Here is a 27,971-nt window from a genome sequence, read left to right as displayed (position 1 = left end):
CTAAAGATGATCAGGACAATCTCCAGTATATTTTGTGACAGGTGATTCACAGGAAATGTGGGACAGTAACAAACCCAGAGAAGGCCAGGGAGCAGGAACATCTAGGAGCAGGTGAAGTGTGAATATTACCTCTCATGGAAGATCTTGGAGGTCCCAAGGGCATGTGACCGGAAACAGCTCAGCCCTCAGGTTCTAACCCACAAAATGTTGCAGGACACAAAGGTATGTTTGGAGACACACATTTAACGAAAAAAGAGGTCATTTGCATTTTTGAAGTGATCTATGAGGATTTGATTCTGACACCAATTCTGATATGTGAGTTTTTTTTTCATACCACCCAGCAGTTAACTCAGTCCTGACTGTCTACCTGGAGATAGCATCAGATCGCACAGGTTAGAGGCTCAGTTCTACAAAAGACTGCCCTTTTCCTGCTTCCCCACTTCAGGTGCCAGTCACAACAAGGCCGGGTTGTCACCTGTGCTTCTGACCCCCCAGCTGTGGATCAGAGGTTCCAACAATGCCCTCCTGGGGTTTGATTAATTTGCTAGAGCAGTTCACAGAACTCAGAGAAACATTTTATTTACTAGATTATCCATTTATTATAAGAGGATATACTTCAGAAATAGCCAGATACATAGGTTGAGGTACTTGGGAAGGATGAGGAGCTTCCATGCTCTCAGAGTACATCACTCTCCCCAAATCTTAGAGAAGCTTTCCAAACCCCATCCTTTTGGATTTTATGGAGATTTCATTATATAGACACAATTGATTAAATCACTGGCCATCTGCAGCCCTTCTCTCCTTCCTGAAAGTCTGAGGATGGGGTCAAAAGTTCCCTTATTATATGGTTGGTTCTTGGGGTGATCAGCCTCCACCTAAGATCCCTTTAGATGATATAGGAGCTTTCCAAAAGTCACCTCATTAACATAAGCTCAGGTGTGGTGACGGGTTTATTATGAGTATCGACACATCCTTATCACTCTTATCATTTAGGAAGTTCCAAGGTCTGTACCAGAAAGACAAATACCAGTAAAGACCAAATACATATTTATCACACATCACAATATCTCAGTGGTCTGGTAAAGTATCATAGTTCTTTAAAAGGAATATGTTTTTACTGTATTAAATACTATCATTTCCTACTTTCATTGTTTTAGTATTATTAATATTAATACATTAATAAACATAATAATTGTATATGTTCATTTGATAGAAATATTCTTTTTTAAAAAAATATTTTATTTATTTATTCACAAGAGACGGGCAGGGGGGTGGGGGGTGGGCAGAGACACAGGCAGAGGGAGAAGCAGGCTCCATGCAGGGAGCCCAGTGTGGGACTCCATCCCAGGACTCCAGGATCACGCCCTGAGCCAAAGGCAGGCTCTAAACCACTGAGCCACCCAGTGATCCCTGATAGAGATATTCTATAGCTGGTTTTATAACTATGGAATTGGCTAAACAAGGGTTTAAAGACCGGTTTGTCAGCTTTTTATCCAAGAAAGATAAAAGGAGGTTTTGTGACTCATAATCTAGATGGTAGCACCAACTCTGCTAATCCTTTCCTCTGGAATGATGCCAAACTACACTAGAGAGATTTTTCCAGTTATCTAATTGTGGCTCACTTTACATTTTTCGGGTGAAGATATGGATGACGGCACTGCCCATCACCTGGGTTTTTCTTCATCTGTAGGATTTGGAGTAAAGACAATGGATAGCTTTTTTCAGATTGATTAATCTCATCTGTGATGAGCTTGGCACTCTGTCTGAGGATACTAACTGAACACATATGACTTAAGTCTATAGAAGTCTGGTTTTACTTGAGCTATGATTGTGTTACTTTGTGCTGTTTTCTGTAAATGGTTAATGCTTAACTATGTATTTAGGCACTCATTTGTCTCTCAAGAGCCAGGGGACCTCAGTGAATTGTGAATTCTTGTTATTAGGTGTTAGTTATCACACAGTAGGTCGCCAATAATAAGAGCGTGCCGATAGCCAGGGGAACTGGATGTGGAGTTCAAAACAAATGAAGAGGGCTGAATATGCCAACAGTGTAGATTTCTCTCAACGACTCCTCCTCCTTTTCTCCACTTATTGCAGACTGCAAAATACAGGAGAAGTGCCTCCTCCAGAATAGCAGTGTAGGATAGTAATCACAGAGGAACAGAAGAATACAGGTCAAAAGGGATGGGGAGTGTGTTAAGAGGCATTGTTATTATTTTGTATTCTGCATTTGAGATCACTTTTAGAGGAAAATTGCCTTGGAGTGGAAAGACTTAAGTCGATCGTACAGAGATTATGCCGAGTGCTTTTAAACTCATCGACAGTGTCTGACAAGCCTTTCTGTAAAGTGCATCTGTGTGGTTAAAGCTCTACAAGTGAATGCTGCTGCTTCTCCAGGCAGAAGAAAATTGTGACATGTTTTCAGGATTCTTCCTGGAGCTCAATACTTGTACCCATGCTTAGGGCCTAGCTAGTCTCTGGCTGTACAGAGGAACCAAGTTCAGGAGGAATTCTGAGAGAATACAGTTGACTTCAAAGACTGCTGGAAATAGACTCCTTGAGGTTCAGGAGTTACTTATGATTTCTTCCATGCAGCCAAGAATGCATGGGACAAAGGGTTCTTTCTCCTGTCCTTTCTGTGCTCTGAATTCATGTGAGAGTGCTGCCCCCTACCCCCAGCACCCTCTGCGACCCTTCTAATGGGGAAGTTGAAGAGGTTCTGATTTGTCACAAGGTGGAAACAGTCTCCTGGGAAGAAAGGAGGTTTAAAAAGCAGAACACCATGGTGAGACCCTTATTAAAAGAATCCTGTCCTTTCAAACCCAGGATTTTTAGAGAAGTTTATAATTGGCATAAGTTTCTAGAGAAAAGTGTAGTGTCCATAAATGACAAACTTATTATAATAGGTTTTCTGTGCCCACCAGTAACCCAAGGAACACTTGACTTGGGTCTGCAGGATGCCCAGGCTTGAGGAGGGCAGAGTGGGAGACACAGCAGTGAGCTGTGGGTGTCCTGATGGGTAGGACAGTGGTGTGTTTGGGATTCCAACTTCTAGAGGGGGCCCAGAAGGGCTCATGGTTTAGGGCATCTTTAGAGGCTAGCATTTTTATTTTTTTTTAAAGATTTATTTATTTATGATAGAGAAAGAGAGAGAGAGGGAGAGAGGCAGAGACACAGGAGGAGGGAGAAGCAGGCTCCATGCCAGGAGCCTGACGCAGAACTCGATCCCGGGTCTCCAGGATCGTGCCCTGGGCCAAAGGCAGGCGCTAAACCGCTGAGCCACCCAGGGATCCCTTTTAGAGGCTAGCATTTTTAGAGGCTAGCTCTGCTCTCATTATGAACAAAGGACAGATAAACATTAAGTGACTCCAGTGGGACAAGAAGTGCTTAGCCACCACTTTGCCCCTTTTATAGCCCCCCAAATATCAACTGCACAGCATTATTTTTTGTTGCATACTCTTGTGGGACTTGGGCCAACCTCACAGGTCCACCTGGAAGGTGAGCACAGTCAAAATGGCATTGAGCAGCCCACCTGGGGCTCTGACCCCCTTTGCTTCTAAGCTTCCTCATCAGAGAGGCAGCTCAGCTCTATGAAGAGCCTGGGTTCAAGTCCCGCTGGTGGTGGTGAGTGAGTTACTTCCCTTCACACATGAAATGTGAATAATGACACCCACCTCACAGAGGTGTTATGAGGAAGACAGATCTTGAATATAAGGTGTTTGGCTACGGTGGAATTAATTATTAGGTTATTAGCGAGCAGCGTGTTTGCTAACCTGCCTGATGGTCGTCCTTCACTGGTGTCTTGTCACATCACCAGGTTTGCCATGCTGACCCACCAGAAAGCAAGTGTCAGGGTCCTGACATCTCAGTTGCCACAGAGGCTGATAAGGTAGCTGGTTGGCTAGAGCTCAGTCTAGGAGCAGAACACAGTGATTGCCCTGTTCCCTTGTCTTGTCCCCCTGTTAACCTCCAGTCTCCCCAACTGCTTTTTCCTTTTTTTCTTTTTTTAAAGATTTTATCCATGAGAGACACAGAGAGAGGCAGAGACATAGGGAGGGAGAAGCAGGCTCCCCATGGGGAGCCCCATGCAGGACTCAATCCGAGGACCCCAGGATCATGACCTGAGCCAAAGGCAGATGCTCAACCACTGAGCCCCAGGCGTCTGTACTTTTCACCTTTCATTCTGTTTTCTTCCCCCATTTCTGTAAGAAGCAATGTTTTTCTGTGTATGTATGCAAAAAGCAATCAAAGTATTGTAGAAGAAGATACCGCTGCATTGCTTCCAATAAGTTTCAATATTTTATACCTCTATGAAAAAATCCAGATTTTCTGGTAAATTTTAGAATTTTTTTCCAAAAAAAAAAAAAAAAAGAATTTTTTTCCACAAGTAAGTTATGACCACAGGGAAATTATGTTTCTTATGAAGGGAGCCCGCATGTAATAGTGGGTGAAAATGTATGGACTGAAAATGTCAATAGAGGAAAAACTACTTTTGATGATACATAAATACATACATAAATACATAAAATACAATTTTAAAATGTGCCATTATTAAAAAAAAAAAAAAAGAAAAAAGCAAGGCCTCTGAGGAAAAAAACTTGCTAAAGCTTTGGTCGCTGTTTAAAAGCTGCCTTCAAAACATTTATAAACAGTTTGAATCCATCTGAATGTGTGTTTTACAGATTAAAAACAGTACCAGTGAATCTTAGCTTCTTAGCCATAAAAGGAAAGAGAGAATCTATAGCATCGTATACATGGAAAATGAAATAAATCACAGGATTGTACAGTGACACCCACAATATAAGCGATAGTGATCCATTGCTAGAGGTTTATTTGGAGTGCTTTGTTACGGCTCTTTGACTTATTTTATTTAAAAAATTTTTAAAATATTTTATTTATTTATGATAGACAGAGAGAGAGAGAGAGAGAGAGAGGCAAAGACACAGGCAGAGGGAGAGACAGGCTCCATGCCGGGAGCCTGATGTGGGACTTGATCCTGGGGCTCCAGGATCGCGCCCTGGGCCAAAGACCGGCGCTAAACCGCTGAGCCACCCAGGGATCCCCCTTTTTTAAAAAAATTTTTTAAATGTTTTATTTATTTATGATAGAGAGAGAGAGAGGCAAAGACACAGGCAGAGGGAGAAGGCTCTTTGACTATTTTAGATATAGTTAGTTTTTGTTTTTGTTTTTGTTTTTTTTACTGTGCTGAAATATAAAATTTACCATTTTTATCCTTCTTAAGTATATAATTTAGTGGCATTGGAGACCTTCACAGTGTTGCACAACTATCACCACTATTTCCAGAACTTTCCATCATCCCAACAGAAACTGCATCTATTAAATAGTAAATCCTTGTTCTTCCCTCGCTCAACCCCTGGTAACCTCTATTCTACTTTATGTCTCTATGAATTTGCCTCATCTAGGTATCCCATATTAGTGGAATTGTGCAATATTTTTACTTTTTTTGTCTGGCTTATATCACCTACCATGTTTTCAAGATTCATCAATGTATCAAAATGTCCTTCCTTTTTATGGCTGAATAATATTCCATTGTATGAACACAGCATATTTTGCTTATCCACTCATCTGGGCATTTGGATTGCTTGCATCTTTTGGCTGCTGTGAATTTTATTGTGCAAGTATCTGCTTTCATCTCTGATAATCAGTGTGTTTAAAAAGGTATCTTTCTGGAGGTTGAGATTTTCCAAGAGAAGGTGGAAGGCCACATCAGGGAGTAGCATCCACTTGCTGCCATGAAAACCAGCCATTGAGGCTGTGTTGTGCAGTCTGGATAGTTAAATCTGCCCTCGTGCCCATGGACACCACAGACAAAATGCACATGGTCTTTGAGCCTGAGGCAAGCCATCTGGCAAATGCACAGTGACATATAAACAAGATGGCAGTACCACAGAGCCCTCCACCCCAAGAAAACCTTACTAAATAGCATGAGGGGTAGTCACCATCAGGGAGACTTCCAAAAAAAAAATGGCCCAGGTGATCTAGTCTTAGCTGCAGAAGAGAAGGACAAATGCAAGCAATTATGTGCAGTGGATGGCATGTTACAGATGTAGGGTAAGGAGAGAGGGGTCGATGAGAAGCACATGGCTTCCATTCTTCAGGACAGATTAAGGAGGCTGTGCCCCCCCCCCCCCCCCCCCGCCACAGGATGGAGACTGGAGCATTATAAGTGGCAAACAAAACAAAGGAATAAGGTATCAACTGATGGGGTACACGGTGTGACAGAAGGATACCAAGTGGGGACCCTCTGTGTGCAGGTGACGGAAAAGAGATCTGGGGCTCTGGAGACAGGCAAGAGGTGGAGGTGAGCATGAGAGAAGAAGGTTGGGGGGCGGTGTGGGGAAAGCCTGCCCCACCACAGGGCTTTGTAGGCTGTGTCTCTGCCTGTCACCACCCTCACAATCACCACCGCTGCTTCTGTGCTCCCTTATATTTCAGTTTCTGCACATACTTCCTCCTCTTTATCAGTGTCTTAATTATCTTTTGGTTTCTAGAACCTTCTACATTTTGTAGCCCGGGATAGTCTGCTAGCCTCCCACAGAACATGTCTACCCTAGAATGTGAATTCATAATCAAGCCCATTCAGAATGTCCCAATTCATAACAAAATGTGCAGTATCTGTGCAGAGTGCGGGAGACCTTGTGACCAGACAGTGTGTCCATTTTCAGTTGTGCGGAAGAAAATGGACAGCTGAAACCCAGACAGTTTTGGGGGGTTAGAAATAAGGTGGAAGACAGTGTCCAAGAAAAGAACCATATCACCAGAGGGGCCCTCCTGACAGACAGGCGGCAGGCCGGTGGGGCTTCCATGGGGGGCCAAACAGGACACACGGGGCTGACCTGTCCTGAGTGCCTAGAAAGTATGGAATCTCTCTTTTCTCATTTTTTTCCCAATTGGATGTTGGTTTATATCCGAATGAGATTTCTGTATTTGCACACCTGGCTGATGCCATGACTAGCAAGGAGGTCTTTCCAGAACACATCCCACTCTCGGTGCATCTCAGTTTCCATATGAAACCAAAGACAGAAGCTGTTTTGTGGAAGAACTTTCATAATATTTTTTCTCTTTATTTCCCAGTCCCCTGATTGATGCTTTTCCTTATCCCACCGTTCAGCCCATCTCCCTAAGCCTTGGTATTCACTTTATGTTAATATGCAAAAACCTCGTCAGTCACATGGAGGAGTGCCTCCCGAGAATTTATCTCGGACAGGATCTGATGGTGAGGGAGAGCATGTGTCCTCATTTTTCTCCTCATGGTTTGACTCATCCTGCGCATCTTTGCCAGTGGTTCTTGGCACATATAAGTGCATTGTAGAAAATCTGACCTACTCACCTCCCTGAAATGATGGAGGTAACATCCGCTCAGTGTGGGAGAGAAGTTCTTTTTAAGTTAAAATTTCCTCTGTGACTTGGTAACAGACAATAGATTTGTTTATGTGACCTGTGATAGGAATTTAAAGTTCTAAAATATCCAATTTCCATTACATATGCAAAAAAAGAATATACAGAAACCACACAGCTGAAAAAGTGGACACTTCAAACATAACGTTTCTCATGTAGTGAAAAAGACATTTTTGTAAACATTGGTTTTGGTCCTGTAGAGAGAAGAAAGCCTAAATGAATAATAATGGTTTTTACTCTCTACTTTGGGGAGAAGATGATTAGCATCTGAAAATGTTAATAAGAAAAGAATCATAATTAGTTAACTAATGTTTGCTTTTCACGGCTATCATTTTACTGAACATACTATTTCATTTAGTCCTTATAAGAAACCTTTATATAAAATAGGTATTAGTATTATTACCACTTTAAAATATGGAAATTGGGGTGCCAGGAGCTCAAGGAACGAGCCCAGTGTCACAGACCATGAGTGATGTATCTTGACTTGGACATGAATGCCTGTGGTCTTCATCCACCTTTCCCCTTTACACACAAAACATACATGTTTTCACATGCTTGCTAGAAAGCTAAAAATTCATGAAGATGTGAACCAATTTTGGAATACAAAAAACTTATTCAAATTTATGAAGTTTCTCTAAAGCCATACTCTGAAAGCTTTTTAAAACCAATTGAGGGGGTGCCTGGGTGGCTGAGTCAGTTAAAGCATCTGACTCTTGATCTCAGCTCAGGTCATGATCTCAGGGTTGTGAATTCAAGCCCCACGTTGGGCTCTACTCTCGGTGTAGAGCCAACTTAAAAAAAAAAATTGAAATTCCACATTCAACCTGAAAGCTCTCAGGTGTGGGTCCTCCAGATGATAAAGGAAGAAATAAAGTACCTAACCGGAGAGTCAGAGTGAATTAGTGGGATACAGAGATAAGTGACCAAAACCCTGTGGAAGTGTGAGCTGTGTGGACATCCACTGGAATGAAAAATGGCCTTTCCACCAGCATTTTCTCATTTCCAGACTGTTTGCTACTTAAACCTCCAGAGGACTCTTTCTGTGAACTCCAGCTAATTTGCTGAAGCACTGTGGCTTCCCAAGTAGATGTGTGGTGCTGGTCACACATGTGCGCCTGAGCAAGGCAGGAACAGAGCAGGTGGGAGTGAAGGGATTGGCACCTGGCTGTGACTTTCTTTCTGGAAACCTGAAAAAGGTTTGGTGATGTGAGGAGAATGGAAACATCGAACAGGAACTTGCTCTGGTGAACCCAAGGGGGCCAGAGATGTCTGAACAGATGGCTGTTGGGCAAAGCAAAGATACCTCAGCCCCAAGTCGCTGAGCCATCAATAGCCGCATCCCTGCTTCAGAGAAAACACCCCAAAGTGAGGCATAGTCCCCCCCCACACACACACACACATCCTTAGCTGCATCAGGCAACCTTTGCAAGTTTACCACCATTCCTGCTCTCAGTCCCGGAGACTGGGAGAGATAAGGTGCTGTGGGCCTGTGCAGTATCCCTTTCTTTACACTCTTCCCAACCCAAGCTGCTATGGGTGGGGGTGATTTTGCTGAATAGGAGCATTGAAAGATCTGAAGGTTGGAGGTACCAGGGACATCTGCGCTTACCATGGGGCAGGCGAGGGCTCAGAAGCAAGGCCGCAGGCTTGTCAGAGATGAGTGATCTTCCCAGTGGGCAGTGGTCCTGAAGATGCATCAGAGAAGGAAGCAGGATGAGCTTGCCGGCAGACAGCGTTTCCTGATTAAGCCTCTGTCCTCTGTCGACTCAGAAGCCATTAGGATCTGGCTTGATTGCACAAATGGATTTATATGCAGCCCATCCTAACAAAATGCTGTTGCTGAGTCCAAATAAAGAACCCTTCTGCCCTTGGGCTCTGTGACACAGCCACCATCAGTGTGAGAGCATGGGGCCCGGTCGGCTGAAGGGAAGACTTTGCCGATGACAGTGGCTCTTATGGTGGCCCCCCTGCTTTAACTGTTGAGGGGCTGCAATAGGTATACCTGGTCTGGCAGCTGATTGTTTTTAAGCACTGTCTAGATCAATATGTCTAGATCTGTCTCATCGATATGATAGGCTAACAGAAATATGCATGGTTTTGGGCATCAGGCTTCTTTCCTATGTGTTCACGGAAGACAGCACCACAGATCCTAGAACTGGCTTCCTTGCTCTTAATCACCTGGACCCAGGGCTGTCTGCATTCTTCCACAGAGTGCTGCTCCAACCCAGGGCCTTCCCTCTGCTCTGCTCTGTGTGTGTCCTTAGCCCAGGGCCCATATTCCTGCCATGATGTCCTGTTCCTCCCAGGTTATATTCTGCCGGAAGCATGATTCTTTCCCTGTGTTCACTGGTTGGCCCACCTCAGGACACAGGAGAGGCCAGCCCCTTCCAACAGTGTCTGCACAGCTCCTGGGCCCTTGGGAGTTTCTCTGGCTGCAAGAGCAAGTAGCATCCTGCCCCTCATTTCGAAGCTCAGTTACTGTCTTGCCTAATTGAATCCTCTGCCGTCCCCAAATGGTGGTGCAGGCTAACAGGGAATAAAGAGAGCTTTGGCTCCGTAGGAGTCACGAAACCATGGGGCGAACATCTCCATTCTCCCCTTCAGTCACTCTAGAGTGTGCGTTAGAGGCGGAAATCCCAGGTGCTCTGGTTTGGAGATGAGAATTGCAGATGATTTACCAAAGGGACAGGATTGGCCTTATGCAGAATGCTAGCCAGTGATGCTTTCCAGATTTCAGTGCCTTTGGTGGATGATTAATGGAGCTGAGTGGTGCCTCCAGATAACAGGGCTCCAGGACAGACACGGGTCAGCAAGTCAGCCTCTGCCTGGTCAGGGAGCCTCTTCAAGAGGAAGCCATCAGCTGGGGAGGTGATTAGAATCTCAGATCCATTTGTGTCCCCAGATGTCCATTAGGCCCTCCTTTGTCCTCTGTGTGAGAATATATTTGATGATCTCCAGCAGCACAGAGCTAATCCTGCCTAGGGGCTAATCCCTTAGCTTAATTTCCTTTCTATCTCACTTGAGGGCTTGAGGTCATTGGTCCATTGAGGGCTTTGCTTTCAGGGGAGACGGGGCCTAAGCAACACAGTAGTAGATTTAGTGGGTGTGTTTGCATTATGGCTCAATTCTCTTATCCTTAAAATATAACTTTTCTGATTTGAAAAAATAATATAAAATAATTTTGACTGTTACAGGGAAATTTTTTAAAAATCTGTAAAGAAAAACATGAAGTCACCCACAGTGCTGCTGCCCATTGCTAAGACCTGTTAGCATTTTAGTGTATTTGCTTCTAAATATTTACAAGACAAAAATATTTAATCTTGATGAGATACTCAATTTATGTTTTTATCCTACATCTCAAAGGTTGGCATTTTATGAAGAATTTCCCATGTCATTAAAAATTTTTGGTAATCATAATTTTTAGTGGCTGTACAATATTGTATCAGCTGTTTTCAGTGAAATTGGAAATCTATATGCATGATTTTTTTTCCAACACTATGGAAATTTTCAGACGTATAGTAAAGCTTAAGGAATTTTATAGTGAACACTAGTATACTCACCATCTAAATTCTGCATTAACATTTTATTGTACATGATTTATCATATATTTATCTATCCATCTCTTTATCTATTAACCCATCTTATTTTTTTAAACATTTGAAAATGTAGCCACCAATCCACTTTCCTTAAATATACATTGTTAACTAAATTTTTGCTTATACCTTTTTTAAAAAATATTTTTATTTATTTATTCATAAAAGACACATGTTAAATTGTCTTTATATATGTTGAATTAACAAATATTTTGAGTTTCCTGAGAAAAAAGCATATTAATGGTATTGATATGTGTTAGTAGTCTGGCCATGGGCCTAAATTTCTGTTTTGCAGCAAAAATGGAGAACTGTATGTAAAGAAAGTATAACAATTATTTCTATGTATTTTAGGGGCTTTAACCAGGACATCCTCTTGTTGGTGTTAGAAATGTTTGCTTAATTTCCAGACCTTTCTTAAAAACAAAACAAAGCAAAACAAAAAACAAAAACGTGGGGTTTTTTTGAGGCTCCAACCTGATTTAGTGCATGGTCAGCCATTGACTAAGGCTGAAGCATCTCTGGCTGAGGTGGTTTTGTTTGGTTTTGTTTTTTAAAATCATGTATTTGCTACCAAGTATTGTACTCGTCTCAATGGGAATAGTGTAAAAATTTGAAAAGGCCTTATGTGGTATGTATCATAGTTAATAAATCAATCTTGTAAAAAATAAAAATAAAAATAATGCAGCTGCTGCTGAGGTAGGACTCCACTAGGGAGGAGAGAGGCAGAGATATAGACAGAGATATAGACAGAGAGAGAAATAGGCTCCTTCCTCACAGGGAGCTTGATGTGGGACTCTATCCCCGGACCTTGAGCCAAAGGCAGATGCTCAACCACTGAGCCACCCAGCTGTTCCTGCTTATACTTTTTTTGAGTTAATTTATGTACATTGAAATGCACAGATCTTAAATTTATATTCACTGAATTTTGATAAATGTGTACATAAATTTTATTCATAGCACACTCTATCATTTAGAACAATACTCAGAGTAAATTTAGAAGATCCAAAGTATGTTATGGCTGATTATTATGAAATATACCACAAGTAATTCAGAACTTTTTCATATGCTCTTTTGTTCGAAAACTGAACAAAGTACTAAATATTTTCTTATGTTATGTGCACCTGAAAAAAATGAGTGATTAATTTTCTGCAAAAAGGGGACAACATTTTAATATATAACTTGTTTGTATTTTTTGGCTCTTCTTTTTTTAAAGCAATCTCTACACAACATGGTATTCAAACCCATGGCCCCAAGATCAAGAGTCACATGCTTTACTGACCAAGCCATCCAGCCACCCCAGCTTTGTTTTGTTTCTCAAAGTACTTCTAACTCTTTTGTATTGTTTTGTTAGACTGGGAAATAATTTGCCTATAATTTGCATCTCTCAGTGAACTAGTATATTTTTGCCAGACCAATGGGAGCCAGGAACTGATTATTATTAATAAGACACAAACCTTATCTTCAGTTCTACTTGACAAATAGCATACATTTTTATAGATTTTCAACTTTCATGAAGCCCTAGGGGCACTTATTTATCACCTAAGTGAGTCAGTGGAAGCTTCTGAAATAGAGATTCTAATTCAATATTTCATGCAATGCTTGATGATGTTCCTGAGTGCCTGTGTGTGTGCCCACTGGGAGTTCCTGTAATTTTGAGGAAGGACACTATTTTTTGTAGAATCATCATTTTGGTCTTGTGATGGTCAGATTTTCCATTGTTTCTGTTTGCATATTAATAATCTACACTGTTGCTTTATCACCTTCAGTTTCATTTATTTTGTGTTGTGTTGTAGTATGTTTTTGCCACAATTTTCCAAATACTAGGCCTCCAAATTAATGTCTCTGAGTCTTAAAATGCATCAACCAGTCTCTACTGCAAAGCAGATATGTGTCTTGTTCCCCAAATGTGCACAAGCAGCAACCTGTCTCTTCCCAAGAAAAAGTGGCATTTGGTAGGTAGCCTGGGTGTGCTGGTGGTCTCTGTCCCTCTGAGGTGGGTCTCGCAGTCCAGGTGCTGTGGCTTGTGGCCAGGCTGTTGTCCTCTTGGCCTCCTCCCTCTTAGCTGTGGGTGCTGGGATCTGAACCAGTTCTGACATTTATGGCTGTTACCTTTCTTCCACCAGAGCATTTCAATGTAGTTTCTTCTCCTCTCCTCACTTACTTTGTGGTATTTTGTCCTCTGATCATAGTTTCTGTCTTTTCCATATAAGGACCTGTGCTGTCCGCAGCCTCAGATCCTCAGAAATCACCAGTGCCAACAAATATTTCACAGCCATGAGGTACCTCGTGAGCAGAGCAATTTGCAACCATTCTGGTAATAGCGCTTTGTGCTCTTTTGCTAGAGAAAGGAGAGGCTCTTTGTGTGAGAGGACTCAGCAGTTTGGGGCTTGAAAACCTCAAGAAAACAAAAAGAAAAGCAGCCCAGATTGGCAGATTGGGCTGTCAGAGGCCCAGAGGTCAGCCGGGAGGGTCTCAGGGCTGTGACTGTGAAGAAAGAGGCAGAGTCAGGCTCGGGTTGGAGCCCCACCTCTGAGATTGGGGCACCTGGAGACATCACCTTATTTCTGACGTATCTTCTTGTCTGTTTATCAGTGATAATAATGTATGCCCTTCGGGGCTTTTGTGAGGAGGAGATTAGATCAGACATGTAAAGAAAGAGTTTAGTGGGGCACCCGGGTGGCTCAGTGGGTTGAGCATCTGACTTTTGGTTTCTGCTCAGGTCACAATCTCAGGGTCATGAGATTGAGCCCCATGTCGGGCTTTACACTCAGCGGGAAGACTTCTTGACATTCTCCCTTTCCCTCTGCCTCTTTCTCGTTCTCTATCATAATTTTAAAAAGAAAGGAAGAAAGAAAGAGTTTATCATTGCTCCTGGCATGAGTATGTGCCCAAGAAATGGTCATTGTTAATATCTGCCATTATTCTCCCAAACAGCCAAGAGAAAGTGGTTGTGGCCACATAGGGTATGAATCCGAGGGGGGCTGGTTTACAGGGCCCTGAAGTATAACATTGGTGCAGTGGACTTCAGCTGAGTGCAGTGGTTCCATGGCATATTGAGAACTGGTCTCCCTGGGAGCTCTCTGGGAGCTGAAAAGTGAAAAGGTATCTACCAGCCAGGATCTGGTGCTTCTAGCTGGAGGAGAAGCTAATAATTCGTACCCTTCACATCCCACAACACTTACGTGAGGACTAATGTGGATGAAAGAATCTTGGTAACCCTCTCCTAAAAAGAAAGAAGGCCTGTGTACCTTCATGTTCTTATTCTAATTTTATAAGCACATGTGCTGTAAATCAGCCCAAAAAAGCCTAAACAACTTCTAAATAGTAAGGATCTGTAAGAATTCTGAAAGTCATCTGCCTACATCTGTACCCTCTTTCCCATCCTCACTCATGATTCACAGCATCCTAATTTTTGTCTCTCTTTATTACTAATCTAAATTTTAAGCTCAAAGCCCTATCTCTGAAATGCTTTAGCAATTGAGAGCTTGTTCCTTTTTCTGAAATTGCCTGGAAGAAACTGGCTAACTTCAAATAGGAAACATTAAGAAATGACTTGAAAGTCCAAATAATTGCCTAACTTCGTATTTTATTTAATCATTTTCAATACTCAGCAAATGCATCAGCCTTAGATGGATTCAGTTTGGAGTCAGAAACTCAATTTTCCCCCTTTTCTATAGGAACTTAGAGTTGATTTGTTGGCAGTTGGCCAGACTAAAAAGAAGGAGCAGAATGAATCAGCAAGCAAATCCCCTGTTCTGGGTTCAGTTTATTTGATGGTCAACATTTTCTTCTTTTTCTTATTTTCTTGGAAGAGATTCTCCACTGGATCTCTGAGTCATCTAGGGAAATAAACTGGCCATGAATTACGTGCATATGAATCATCCTACACCCAGGGTCCCTTGGCCAGTATACCCAAAGCACTCAGCTAGCTACCTTGGATGAGACTCGTAGCAGGTGAGCCCAGAAAGACATTCTACCCCAGGCTGGGGGCCTTGTGACTACCTGGCAGTCGGCGAGAGGGAGCCAGATGCTGGGGACCTGCAGTGCAGTGCAGTACCTGGCGGATTCCCTCACTCCTCAGGGGGCTTCCTGGCCTTTTTAGCCGATATACACATAGATTATACCAGAAATGCCAGGCTAATGAAAACAACGTCAGCTTACAAAAAGAGATCCAAGAAGCTGGCAGATAATTTCTGATAAAACACCACTGTAATCCTTCATCAGAGATCAGTGATGGCCTCTTTTCTCTGACCTCTTTAATAATTCCCTGAGTTGTTTTTTTTTTAATTGTAAAGGAAATCATATTCACTCTAGGTAATTTAGAGACTATAAAAAGCCACAAAAAAAGAAAATTAAAATCACCCACAATTCTGTCACTGTAGGATGAAATACTTGATACCTGTTTCTCCGGTCTGCATTTCCGACGTACATACATAATACGTGCATATATTTGCATTGTATCAGCTGTAAATTGAAATCACAAGATACATGCCGTTTATAACCTGCATTTTTCTTTTAATGTGTTGTATTTCTCCTGAATCTTTAAAAATTCTTCAAAAACTTAATTTTAACGCCCTCCACAGAATTCATTCACTATTATACAAGGTAGTGTGATCAACATTGTGATCCATGAATCTTCCTCCCCATCTCTGCTGTTCCCTTAGGTCCCTGAACTTATTTTATTCTTATTGTTTCCTTTCTTATTGTCTGACTCTGCATACTCTCATATAAGTTTCTAAAAACCCAAAGACTTGTTACTCTGTTGCCCAGACAAGGCAACATAGTAGATATTGGATTAATACTGGTTAAGTGAGGGCCATCTGAGTCATTTCCAGGACTTAAGTCATTTCCAGAGGTGGAATTCCTGGCACACACTGTGTGCCTTTGCCATGCTCAGTTGCCTGCCGGGAATGCCGTGGAAATCCTCACTCACTGATCTGGACGGAAGTGCCTGCCTCTGTGGACATCTGCTAACATTAGGTGTCATAAGTCTTTTGGTGTGCAGACCTCCAAGTGAAAAAATGATACTTTATTTCAATTGCAAGTAATCATGTGTTTGTCGACCATTAATTTTTTAATTACAGCAGTTTTCCTGTTGCTTGCCAAGTATCACTCTTTTGTCCGCCTTACACTAGGAAAATCTTTTTTTTGTCCATTTGGTCATTTGATTTTTGCTTTTTAATAAATGATTTTTTTGATACATAAACATTTAGAGTCTTACCAATCCACATGACCAATCTTTTTGTTGGATGTGTTGGCTTTTGTTTCTCTGTAAACACAGAAAAAAAGCTATGCCCCAAGAACAAACAGAAATTCATTGCTTTCTTTCTAGTTCCTTTATGATTTCATACATCTTGGTTTTTAATTCATCTGGAATTTTTTTTTTTTGATACATGGTATTGATCTTCCTTTTTTTTTTTTTTTTTTTCTGTGCTAATTGTTCCTCCAACATCTACAAAATAGGCCATTCTTTCCCCTACTTTTAAGATGCTATTTGTATCAGTTGTTAAAAGCTCATCTACTCTCAGCCTCTGGGACTTAGTTCTGGATAGTTTCCTCTCTGGTTTATCTCTGAGCTTTGTGTTTTGTTCCATTTATCTAATTTTGTACCAGCACCAAACCATTATATTGTATTTTTATGTCTAGTAGTGCAAACCTACTGTCATTTTTCTTCCTTTTCAAAGTGTTCTTGGCTCTTGTTACCAATTTATTTTTCTAGACCAGAGGTCAGCAAGCTTTCTGAAAAGGGCCAGATAGTAAATGTTGTAGGTTCTACAGACCATATGGTGTGTCACTGCTACTCAGCTCTGCTTCTGTAGTACAAAGTAGAAGCAGACAGTAATAGACAAAACTGTGCTCCGATGCAACTCATTTATAAAACAGGCTGTGGGTTGATTTGTCCTGAAGGCCTTAGTTTGCCAACCCCGGTCTAGATGAATTTTTGAGTCACTGTGTCAAGTCTTTCCGTACTCTTCGCTCCCCTCTCACATCTATGCAAATAGCATGTGTGTGTATGTATGTGTGTATGTATATACACACTCGTAAATAGTTTCCATATATATATACATATGTGTGTGTATATATATATTACATTATATATATATATATATATATATATATATATATATATATATATGGAAAGAGAGGAATTTGGTTAAAATGATGTTGTACTTACAATGATGTGGGGGAAATGTGACATCTTTATAAAATAAGGTCTTTCCCTCGGACAGCATCAAGCATTTCTTTATGTCTGTCACCAAAATTGTATGGTTTCTTTTGTAGAGGTCTTGGCCAATTTCTGGTTAACTTTAATCTTCGCATTGTTCGTCATTTTAGTTGTCACTGTGACTGGGATCCGTGTTGGGAATCCTACGGCCCCCCACCTATTCTGTGATTCACTAGAAGGATCACAGGACTCAGAGGCAGTTGTACTCGGGGATTAGCAAGGAGAAAGACCCATCAGGAGAGTCAGAGGAATCCGTACACAGGCTCTCCATTGGCTGCCTCCCAGCAGGAGCTCGCCTAGGCCCTTCTTCCCCACACCTAAATGGCACCATCATTCTTCTGTCTCCATTTCCAGCTTTCATCTCACTTCATCTCACTTTCCTCTTGGGTGTGCAGAATGTGCTTTGCATTCATTGGGAGAACATGTTGCAGTGCAGGGTGGCTTGCAGAGGCAGGCTCACCATTCACTGCAGTCCTAGTTAAGTCCCAGAGGCTGAAGCCTCTGGAATGGTTTGTCTCCTTGCTTCTTTATTGTAACTCTTCTCTGTAGTGAACCATCGGAAGTGTTCATCTTGTTCAGCTCATTCAAATCAAAGAAGCTCCTTCATTGCAGCGCAAAGAATCTTGGAAAGCCTACGGACTATGGGCAGTAAATCTCTTCTTAAGACAGGTTTAACATAACCTGTTGGAAGAGATTCGTTATATCTTTGTGGTTTGACCCTGCTTTTACCAGAAAGACTAAAGGAAACAAAGCTGCTTCTGCAGCTAACCCTAACCCTAACCCTAACCCTAAACAGTAAGCTTCCACACACTGTGCCGTGGCTGACCTGAGAGTGCCCACACTTCATGCTGATTCTGTAATCTTCTCACTCTCTCAATTGCCTTTCTTTCCTCCAGGCCTCTGGTCCCCTAGAGGCTAAGGGACGGCTGGAATTTTTAATTGTTTCATAGCCCTGAAATTCATCCATTAAATGGCACTCCCTGGCCTTCTGTGAGTGAGGCATTTTGAATACACATAGATCTAAGTTCATTACCGTAGGTCTGACCCTGATAGAAGTGCATGAGAGCCTCCTTCCCAGTCTGTTTGGGCAGGGGCACTGCTGCAAAGGAATGAGCAGAGAGGCTCTGAGCCCTCTTCTGATGAACTCCAGGAGGGTCCAATGTTCCAGGTCCATGCCTCATGCCTTGTGTAGGGCAAGGCTGCAGAAGTGGGCAGGTAGCCATCAGGGAGACCGCCTTCCCACTCACTGGCTTGCTGGGGTCTAAAGGAGAGCCGACAAGTCTTTAACTTTCCAAACCACCTTCTCCCCACTTATCTCAGGATTTTGTTCATCTTTTCAAGGTTTCACATCTGTGTGTCTCGCCTCCTAGGATGCTTCTCGCTCTTCCAGCCAGTTCTCTTGGTCTTCATACGTTACATTAGCAGGGAGTGCCTTGGCTCCCTGCTGTTCTATTTCAGACATCTCTTGGCCCTTTTATTTTTTTTTTTATTTTTAAAATTTTATTTATTTATTCATGAGAGACACACACAGAGAGAGGCAGAGACACAGGCAGAGGGAGAAGCAAGCTCCGCGCAGAAAACCTGATGAGGGACTCAATCCCCAACCCGGAATCACGCCCTGAGCTGAAGGCAGACGCTCAACCGCTGAGCCACCCAGGCGTCCCTACCCTTTTATTTCTATTCATGTTTGTATTTCAGACATATTTCTTGCTGATAGCAGGCAGGGGTGTGCTGCATTGTATATGAAACTAGGCAGGGACCTAGCCCAGTGAAGGACAGTCAGGGCCTCTTCACATGAATGTATTATGGACTTACAAGACCTTTAAGATGTAGGTTTAGTCATGAGTTGGAAGGGGGCTGTGCATGAAGAATGCTGCATCCTGGATTAGGTTTTTTCCATAAGCGCAGGCCACCCTTCTCTCCCTTCCTATCACTTTGTGATCTGGCCATTTATCCATAGGTACTCAGGAAACACCAACTAATTTTGATATTAGCCCCAACAAAACATAATTAAGAAAGGTAAGGTAGCTCCAGAAATACTGCCTACCTTTCTCCTATCTTCCCATTTTTATAAATTATCCAAACCAACATCCATTATCATTAAACTGAATAATTGAGGAATACTCCAAATACAATCATGATGGCTCAAAGACCTTGCTAAGCTCTCTCACCAGTTTTTAAACATTGACTCTAAGTGGTTCCTTGATTCCAGTGGGGAAAAAAAAGAACCTCAGTCCATTGCATGTGCCCCTGACTGGTGGGGACAATGTGACCCTAGCATAGCTCCTGTATGTGACCTCCTCCCATAACTGAATGTCCCTTGGATCTATTTCAGAGTTCCCTGAAAAGAAGAGGCAACCGAGAAACGTACAAAGAAAAGAAAACCTTTAACCAGGTAAGCAGAGGCATTGTTCTAATGTTACATCTCTTGAGGGGCAGTCACTTCATTTTGAATTGTCTCCAAAGTGTTAGCATTGCCTTTAAAATATTCAAAGAAACATTACCTGCCAAAAAATGTGGACTCATTCAAAATCTCCATAGGGTGAAAAGGTTCACTCTAAACCACCAGCTTCTCTGTTTTTGTTTCTCGCACTGATAAGCTGGTGACTTCTTCAAGAAAGACGAGAACAAACGGACTCTGCAAAACATAATTTGATATAATTTAGGGCTCTCTGGCAGTACTCACAAATGATAAGACATATTTTGGCCTTCAGCATCATTCACACAGTAAAATAGTATGGCCTCTGTGCTGTTGGGTCATTCATAAGCTATTGTTTTAGGTGTTGGGTTGGTTTGTGTTTTTGGGGGTTTTTTTTGTTTGTTTGTTTGTTTTTTAATGTGCAAGCTGAACAGTATCCTAAACTGTCCTAATTAAAAGTGAAATGGTCTCACTGGGAGATGGCACAAGCCTCACCCTTTCTGTGTACACAACTTGTGTTCTGCAGAACTTCCTGAGCTCTTTTGAACACTTGCTTTACTGGATTCCTTTCTTCTTCTTCTTCTTTTTTGAAAAAAAAAAAAAGGATCTTGCTAGCATTAGGTATTGGAGAGAACAAAGGCCTGAGTGGGGTATCAGCAACCCAAGCTCTCAGAGCAAGGAGTAATTTGATAGGCGCAAGAAGTCCCAGTAACTTGGAGTTCCACTGGCCTGCCCCGTGAACTCCACCCTCAATTGGCTTTGGTTGTGCCATTATCCAAACTCACTGATGCCCAGCATAGCCTTCAAGGAGGGCTGGGCCATGTGAAGAAGGAAGAATGTCAAAGATTAACCTTTCCCTTTGGGCTTCTCTACTCCTAATCTCACTTTGACATCTACTGATAACAGGGAAACTAAAATCTGCAGGCTCTGTGCTGGGGTCTTGGACCCTCATGGGCTTCGAGTACATTTCAGCTTCCTGGCTCTTGAGCAGGGAGGATCTCCCTTAAAAGGGTAACCTCTTCCCCATTCTGGAATGACCAGCATGGCACTGCAGTCCCCTGTGGGTGACTCAGGCTGAGCAACACTCAGGAGTGTTTGCGAAATACTCCGGGCACCGGGAATGTGTTCCGCTCCCCCTCTGCCTGTACTATCATTGAGAAAGGAGTTTCTGTCCAGCAGAGTGGTGGAACCGAGCGCCTTGGAAACTGCAGGTCTACAACCAAAACTCAAAGGAAACTGGCACCCCGGCGCAAGGTAGGAATGTGCGTAGTCAGCGCTTGGGGTGCTGGCTGGACATCAGACTTGCAAGCCAAAGAATATATACCCAGAGCGATATATTTTTGTTGCTTGACAAGGCCTTTTCCGGCTGGTGGTGGTGGTGGTGGTGGTGGTGGTGGTGGTGATGGCGATGGTCCCATGTGTGTCCTCCCTTCTGTACCATGCTTGCCTTCTCTGCCTGCAACAGGACCTGTGTTGTGTGGAAAGTCTGACTGGACCTTCTGCATTGATTCTGCATTCCTGGAGCTATCTCATGATCTTTTGAAACCAGAGCTTGGTATCCTTCAGCTCAGGATTCAGCCTAGACCCTCCCCTGGAATTTGGCAGAGTGTTAGAAAGTGTGTAGTTACAAGATGGGAATCCAGTCTCCTGCTGCTCCCACTGAGGTTGTGATTCCCCATCTTCTGAGAAGGAGTAGCTCCCTGCCCCTAGAACAGGCTGAGCCTGGCTCCCCAGGCCTCCCCCTACCACACCTGGGCAGCGCCCAGCTCCAGCCACCCAGACCAGAGTGGGCAAGTCTGACCCTTCTGCCAAATGCATACATTCCCTTGGCTTCAGAGATTGTCTTTCTTTGGAAAACTGCTTTAGCACTGGTGGCAGATCTAAGTGTCGTGCATGGGTATTGAGTAGAAATGACAACATGCTTTAATCATGTTAGAATTCCTGGTATGTGTTGTAGTTTCTGCTTTTAAGGAACAAGAAGACTTTCGGGATACTTTATCAGTCTTCAGGTAACCTATGCATTGGACCCTCCTTGAAGTGTGTCCTAGAATCTTGCTTCTCGAATGGACAGGGGTCTCAGTTCAAGGAGGAGGAGAACAATTCTGGTTGTAGTCAGACTTGTGGGGAGTGGTGGACGGGGGAGAGGAGATGTGAGGTTTAAGGTTTCCGGAAATGACAGTGATGTGAGAGCTCTGTGAGATTGTCTACCCTGAGCACTTGGAGCTGAGTGTTTCAGAACCGTTGGGGAAGGCCTGGGTTCCCCAGACCTCTCAGAGATCCCACCCCTTTACTCGGTTTCTGAGTTCAACTTTTAGGGGAAGACCCTCAGGAAAGATCCCCCAGGACTCCCAGATCTTGGTCTGAGACCAAAACTGCCTGGTCTATGGTAACGCTGCCCCTTGTCTGCCCATTTCCAACCTTCCTCCACCATACTAGGGCCTCAAGAGCTGCAGATGTCCATGGAAGTGGGGGCCGGACGTTGGTCACAGTAGGTGGTCATGCCCATTCCTGGGTCTGCCCAGGCTCCAAGTGGGCAGGTGGTGGCGTCCCCTTGGGTCTGGTGATGTTCTCTTCCATGATACTAGCTGCTGTCCACAGGCACCAAGATGAATTTCTCTGCACTTCAGGGTAGAGACAGGACCATTTAGGTGATTTGGGACAAAGAACATATGCTGGCTATCAAGTGAATTTTGGGGCCAGGAGAACCTCACTGTCTTCCCATCCTAGGCTTTTCACTCCCAAACTAATCCTTTTACATAGTGTTCACAGTCTGTCTCCACTGGGGTGTATGTTTGCTCATTTAAACTCTGTTTCTTCCTGTGAACAGCAGAGATCTCTTTCTGTGTATTTGGATGCACAGATTCTTGTAAATCTATGTTTATCAAATAAATAAAAGGCTGCTTTTGATCTGTTTTCGACAGTTTTAAGAAGCTGGGGTCAATTAAAAGTAATGTACCAGTTTCTGATACATAATGATTCCCGACATTCACTGAAAGAATGAATGAATGAACAAACAAACATGCAAAAAATCATGCTTTTTTCCCTTAGTATTAGGATTATATACAATGTGTCTTTACAGCCACATGGCCTTTGGCTCACAGTTGGCCTTAGATTTTTCTTCCCTGTCACGTCATTTTTGTTTCCTTCCATGGGTTTGGGCTGTAGGAGGCAGGATCTAGGCAGGATAGAAGGAGGACAGTTGGGAGACACCAAGGTGGGTATTTGTATATCTTGCTACCCAATGGGGAGCATGCAGGAAGAACATGGCAAAGAATAGCCCTATTCCCTGAGTGTGAAAGCTGCCTAACCATTTGAGCACAATGATCTGAAAGTTCATTCTTCCCCAGAGTTGACTTGTTCAGGAGTTTGGTTTGATGACTCTCCCTCCCCTGGGGCTGCTGGGGAATGGCTACCATGGACCTCATTGTTGAGTCTCTCTGGGTGATGGGGAAGCCTTTGCCAAGGACTTTGTCCTTCTGAAGCTTCTGATAGCCAATCAAAGAGGAATGATTCATGCAATCGCTCATTTTTCCCATTCACTGAATTCACTGAAATACTTGTGTAAGCCCACATCAGAGTCCATACGATTCTCAGGCATTGGGATCTGCCCTGGAAAGGCAGAATCAACTTCCCAAATGGTCCTAAATATGCCTTCAGGACCTCAGCCACATCATATGGGCTTTTAGTAGCAGAGAGTGCTTTGGTGACCCTCCAGAACCCTCTAGCGATTTCAGTGAGAACCACTTCCCTGATTTTGAAACACTTAACTCTGGCCTTGAGTTTCTGAGTTTCATCTCCCGCTGTGTTGCAGCAAGTAAAGGGAATGAGACAGAAGCAAAGGCTCTGACGTGGCCCTTGCCTGGTGAAACGTTGTCAGTAACTCAGGGGTTAGGTCTACGGTCACAGTTCATCCTAACTGAAAGAGCATGATACTTACTCCACAGAGCAGGTTCCAAAGCCCCCTCCTGCCTTTCATCCCATGTCTGTCCTCATATCGTCCTTGTGTTACGCTGGAGCAGGGGAGGCCAGGGGAGAAATAGAGGTGAATTGCCATGTCTCAGGGTCTCAGAACATCTGGGCAGTGCCAGGCTCTGATCGGGGCTTCCCCGTGCTGGTAATACCAGTGGGTGGCTGGCCACTCTACATGAGGGAGGTCCACACTGTGGAGGGAGGGAGTGACAACAGGTAGAAGCAGCTACTGAAGCCTGTCTGCTATACCAGGCTTAGTGAGGGACTCTGGTACCTCTCAGGGGTTCTGGTACCTAGTACTGGTGATTAGTCAGATTGGACCCACAAAGTGAAATGAAGGACCACTGTGTTGCCCACAGGCACTGGGCTGCATTTCATTTTCCATCCCCTTCACCCATCACCTGTATGATGGACTCCATGTACCTGTTTTTTCCAAATGCACTGTTTGGTTTCTTTGGTTTCTGTGACAAAGCAACAGATAGGCCTTTGCAGTGTTCCTTCTGTGAAGGCCTGGGCTCACCTTGGCTCTGCCTTGGCTCCTTCTACCTGTAACTCGACGCACTGATAGAAATATCATTGTTTTGTGTTTGTGTGTCTGTGTGTTGGGGGCGAGGTGCGAGGGAAATCATCCAAAACACGAACATTTGGTATTTTCAAATAACCCTTCTCTCGGGCTGTTCTCTCCTGGCAGGATGACAGTGCCGATTTGAAGTGCCAGCTTCAGTTTGCCAAAGAGGAAGGCTCCCTGATGCGTAAAAAGATGGCCAAGCTGGGGAAGGAGAAGGACGAGCTGGAACAGGAGCTCCAGAAGTACAAGGCCCTCTATGGAGACGTGGACAGCCCCCTCCCCACGGGGGAAGCCGGGGGGCCGCCCAGCACCAGGGAGGCTGAGCTGAAGCTGCGCTTGAAGTTGGTGGAGGAAGAGGCCAACATCTTGGGCCGGAAGATTGTGGAACTGGAGGTGGAGAACCGAGGCCTCAAAGCAGAAATGGAGGACATGAGGCTCCAGTACGAGCGAGAGGGTACAGGCCGGGACCACATCACAGGCATTCCTACCTCACCCTTCGGTGACTCCCTGGAGTCCTCGACGGAGCTCCGCCGGCACCTGCAGTTCGTGGAGGAGGAAGCGGAGCTGCTCCGGAGGTCCATATCTGAGATCGAAGACCACAACCGGCAGCTGACCCATGAGCTGAACAAGTTCAAGTTTGAGCCTCGGCCGGAGCCAGGGTGGCTGGCGGATGGCGCGGGCAAGGGCGTGGGCAGCGGGGCCCCTCTGCAGGAGGAGCTCAAGTCAGCACGGCTACAGATCAATGAGCTCAGTGGGAAGGTGCTGAAGCTGCAGTATGAGAACCGGGTGCTACTGTCCAATGTGCAGCGCTATGACCTGGCTGCCCACCTAGGCCTGCGTGCCCCCAGCCCCCGGGACAGCGACGCAGACAGCGACCAGGGCAAGAAGGAGAGCGATGGGGAGGAAGGCCGCCAGCCCCAGCCCAAGCGGGAGGGCCCTATTGGCGGGGAGAGCGACTCAGAGGAGATGTGCGAGAAGACGTCGGGCTTCGGCAGCGGAAAGCCATCGGAGGCGAGCGAGCCGTGTCCCGCCGAGCTCCTGCGGGCCAGGGAGGACACCGAGTGCCTGGCGAGCATAAAGCACGAGGCTGAGCGCCTGGAGCGAACAGTGGAGCGCCTCATCACGGACACCGCGGGCTTCGGGGACGATGTGGGGCTGCTGGGCAGTGGCGAGGCCTTGCCAGGGCCCGACATCCAGGGGGCGGGGGGGACGGGCGAGGGGGGCAAGAAGGAGCCCCCACTGCTGGGGACCATCAACTCGAGGATGAAGGCTTTCAGGAAGGAGCTGCAGGCCTTCCTGGAGCAGGTGAACCGAATCGGGGATGGCCTGCGGGAGCGCCTGGAAGGCCTGTCCCCCCTGCCTCACCTCACAGAGTCTTCCAGCTTTCTCTCCACCGTCACTTCCGTGTCCCGGGACTCCCCCGTCGGGAACCTGGGGAAGGAGCTGGTCCCGGACCTGCAGGTAAGGGGGCTCCTGGCTCTGCCTCCCTGCTCCGTTTTGCTCTTCCTCCTTCTTGCTGGCATTGCTGCACTTGAACTCATTCTGCTCACGGCTGCTTGGTTATGATTTCAAACCTGCATTGTACTAAAGCCTCAAGTGTCAACCAAATCCTTTCTATTGGTTGGGTTTTTTTTTTTTTTTTTTTTTTTAGTTTTATTTTATTTTCCTCCCCTTCTTCTTCTTCTTCTTCTTTTTTTTTTTTTTTTTTTTTTTTTTAACTGCGCCGGTGCTCTTGGCTTAGAGGCCCTCCCTCATGACACAAGGCTCACCCCAATGGAAGCGATAGGGGTTGACGCAGTCTGTCCTTTCTCCTTTTTTTTTTTTTTTTTTTTTTTTTTTTGATGTCTCAAATGACCAGCTGTCTTGATGAAGAAGCCAGAGGAGTTTAAACAAAGTACAAACTCATTTCACAGTCAGGATACTTAGCAGACTTGCCCAGGAGCGTTTGCATCCCTACTTGGGTTGATGGCCAAAGGGACGCAGTACAGGTCCGAAAGGCCCTAGGCAGCCACTCCCACTGGAAGATGAGCCAGAGTGGGGAGCTGGCCCCAGGAGAAAGATGGTTCTGATGGAGAAAGTCGCTGCCCTCCCCGAGCCGAGGGTGAGGGCGGAGTGGAGTGGCCTTCCAAGGACTGCTTTCCTATGCATCGCCCTTGGGTGCATGACCCAGCTGCCGCCTGGATTATGGCTTTTGCTGCTCGACCACAAGCGAGGAAGGAGGAGCCTTGTTTCCGTATCCTTCATGGGTAGTGTGCTTGCAGTGGAGTCTCCGATTCACGCATCCCCATTGCATGCGCCTCATAACCGGTGTTCCGCCTTCCTCCCCATTCTGTTTCCCTTTTTGCTTTTCAGACCTTTCAGCTACCATTTTGCTCATCCCCATCTGGGTTCTGTTCTTGTGGCTCTCTTTCCCGGCACTGCGTCTGTTCATGCTCTTCCCCATCCGGTGGTGGTGTCTGTGGTCTCTGTTACCCATCTTTGTTTTCTTTAGCCTCCCCTCCCTACCCCTACCCCCTTATCCTTCATTGTTTATTTAAAATTCAGAACCAAACCCAACCCAATCCCTCCCATGCACCTAAACAGTCCAAACTGAGAGGTCAGCTGGAGTGGCAGCCGGGGCAGGAGTGCGGGGACGAGCCAGAGCAGCTGCACCGCCGCGCTGATGGGGACGTCGGGAGCTGCCGGCAGGGAGGCCAGAGCTGCTTCAGTCTAGAGGTCAGCGCCTGGCTGGTCCCAGCGGCCGGCAACCCCTGCCCTGCCCTCCCATCCCTCCTTGGGCTGTGTGGCTGGCTGTGTGATGTTTCCTACCGGGGTCTGGGGCCCTCGAGGGACATGGTGGGCAGATACGCAACCAGGCGGGGCTTCACTGAAATCCAAGTCCATTGCATGCAACTGGAATGGGAGGGTCTGCTCAGGGTGAATGCGGGCGAACTGCCACACCTTGGGTCAGACGACCATCGTCCTGCCTGTGGACGCCTGGACATGTAGCAAGACATAGGGGACTAACCTGTGAGTGTCCTGTAGCTTTGTGTCCAACAGTCAAGAAAACAGGTATGAAAACCAAGCACTGTCTTTGCTGGTCTGGAGGAAACTGTCCTTCCCTGTGTCTCATGTGGCCTGTCCTGTAGTTGCCAGTGACAGTGCTCCAGCCAGGGGCCAGAATCAGGGAGTGTACTCCCAGCACTGGGGGCTCTTCAGCATTCTCTGTCACCATAGCCACCTCTTGTCAACAAAGCTCCCAGCCACCATAGAGGCCACCATAGATACTCCATCACATGAAACAGTTGTCAGCAGTCCTGGCAGTGACAAGCTCTTCCTGGCAAGTAATTCTACCCACCACAGAGAGACAGGTGTCCCCGAGGAATGAATCCCTGGCTCTGATACCGCTGGTCATGGCAGGTTATTGCAAGGATAGAGCACCATGTGCCACATTCAAAAAGGTCTAGCTGAAAATTCTTAATTCATCAGTCCCCGAGGGACGTTACTGCTCAGCTCTAAGGGACCTGGTGGCTTCCAGACAGCAGGGGTGACAAAGACACTGAAGCTCACACAGCAAAAAAAAGTTAGGCATTTGACTAGGGATTGATGCTCAGAGAGGCACTTGGGGCAGAGTAGCACCTGCACCTTTCAGCTCACCTTGTGGACAGTGCCTTGTTTTGCTGTGGGTCCTGCCGTCACAGGTGCACACGGAACTGCTGGCTTAACCCAGGCCTGAATTCACAGATCTCCCATCTGGGCTTTTCCCTTGTCCTATAGGAGAGAGTAGGTCACATCTCT

General features: G+C 45.0%; 1 protein-coding gene and 1 long non-coding RNA gene across 12 annotated transcripts in view; one reads left to right on the top strand and one right to left on the bottom strand.

Moving 5' to 3' along the window:
- Positions 1 to 27,971, top strand: part of MTCL1 (microtubule crosslinking factor 1) — a 128,566-nt gene that overhangs the window by 56,208 nt on the left and 44,387 nt on the right. For 4 of the 10 annotated variants that reach the window (XR_012032288.1, XR_012032287.1, XM_072828751.1 and 1 more), the window contains exons 4-7: positions 19,574 to 19,633; positions 20,834 to 20,911; positions 24,318 to 25,655; positions 26,778 to 26,909. Coding sequence is in view for 8 of the 10 variants with exons in the window: in XM_072828751.1 (XP_072684852.1) it covers positions 19,574 to 19,633; positions 20,834 to 20,911; positions 24,318 to 25,655; positions 26,778 to 26,909 (1,608 nt within the window). In the remaining 2 variants the exon portion in view is untranslated. The remainder of the gene's footprint in view (positions 1 to 19,573; positions 19,634 to 20,833; positions 20,912 to 24,317; positions 25,656 to 26,777; positions 26,910 to 27,971) is intronic. The other 6 variants (XM_072828745.1, XM_072828746.1, XM_072828747.1 and 3 more) reach the window with 3 other exon arrangements.
- On the bottom strand, positions 14,590 to 27,382 carry LOC140634961 (uncharacterized). Of its 2 annotated transcripts, XR_012032289.1 has the most exons (4): positions 27,202 to 27,382; positions 19,743 to 19,876; positions 15,412 to 15,476; positions 14,590 to 14,851 (listed from the first exon to the last, which is right to left on the bottom strand). It is a non-coding gene; the product is annotated as an uncharacterized lncRNA (long non-coding RNA). The 2 variants fall into 2 exon arrangements; XR_012032290.1 differs by lacking the exon at positions 15,412 to 15,476.

Source organism: Canis lupus, chromosome 6 (assembly GCF_048164855.1).
Source record: "Canis lupus baileyi chromosome 6, mCanLup2.hap1, whole genome shotgun sequence".
Lineage (NCBI taxonomy): Eukaryota > Metazoa > Chordata > Mammalia > Carnivora > Canidae > Canis > Canis lupus.
The sequence above is the reverse complement of the archived record's forward strand: the minus strand, read 5'-3'. Positions and strand labels throughout refer to the sequence as shown.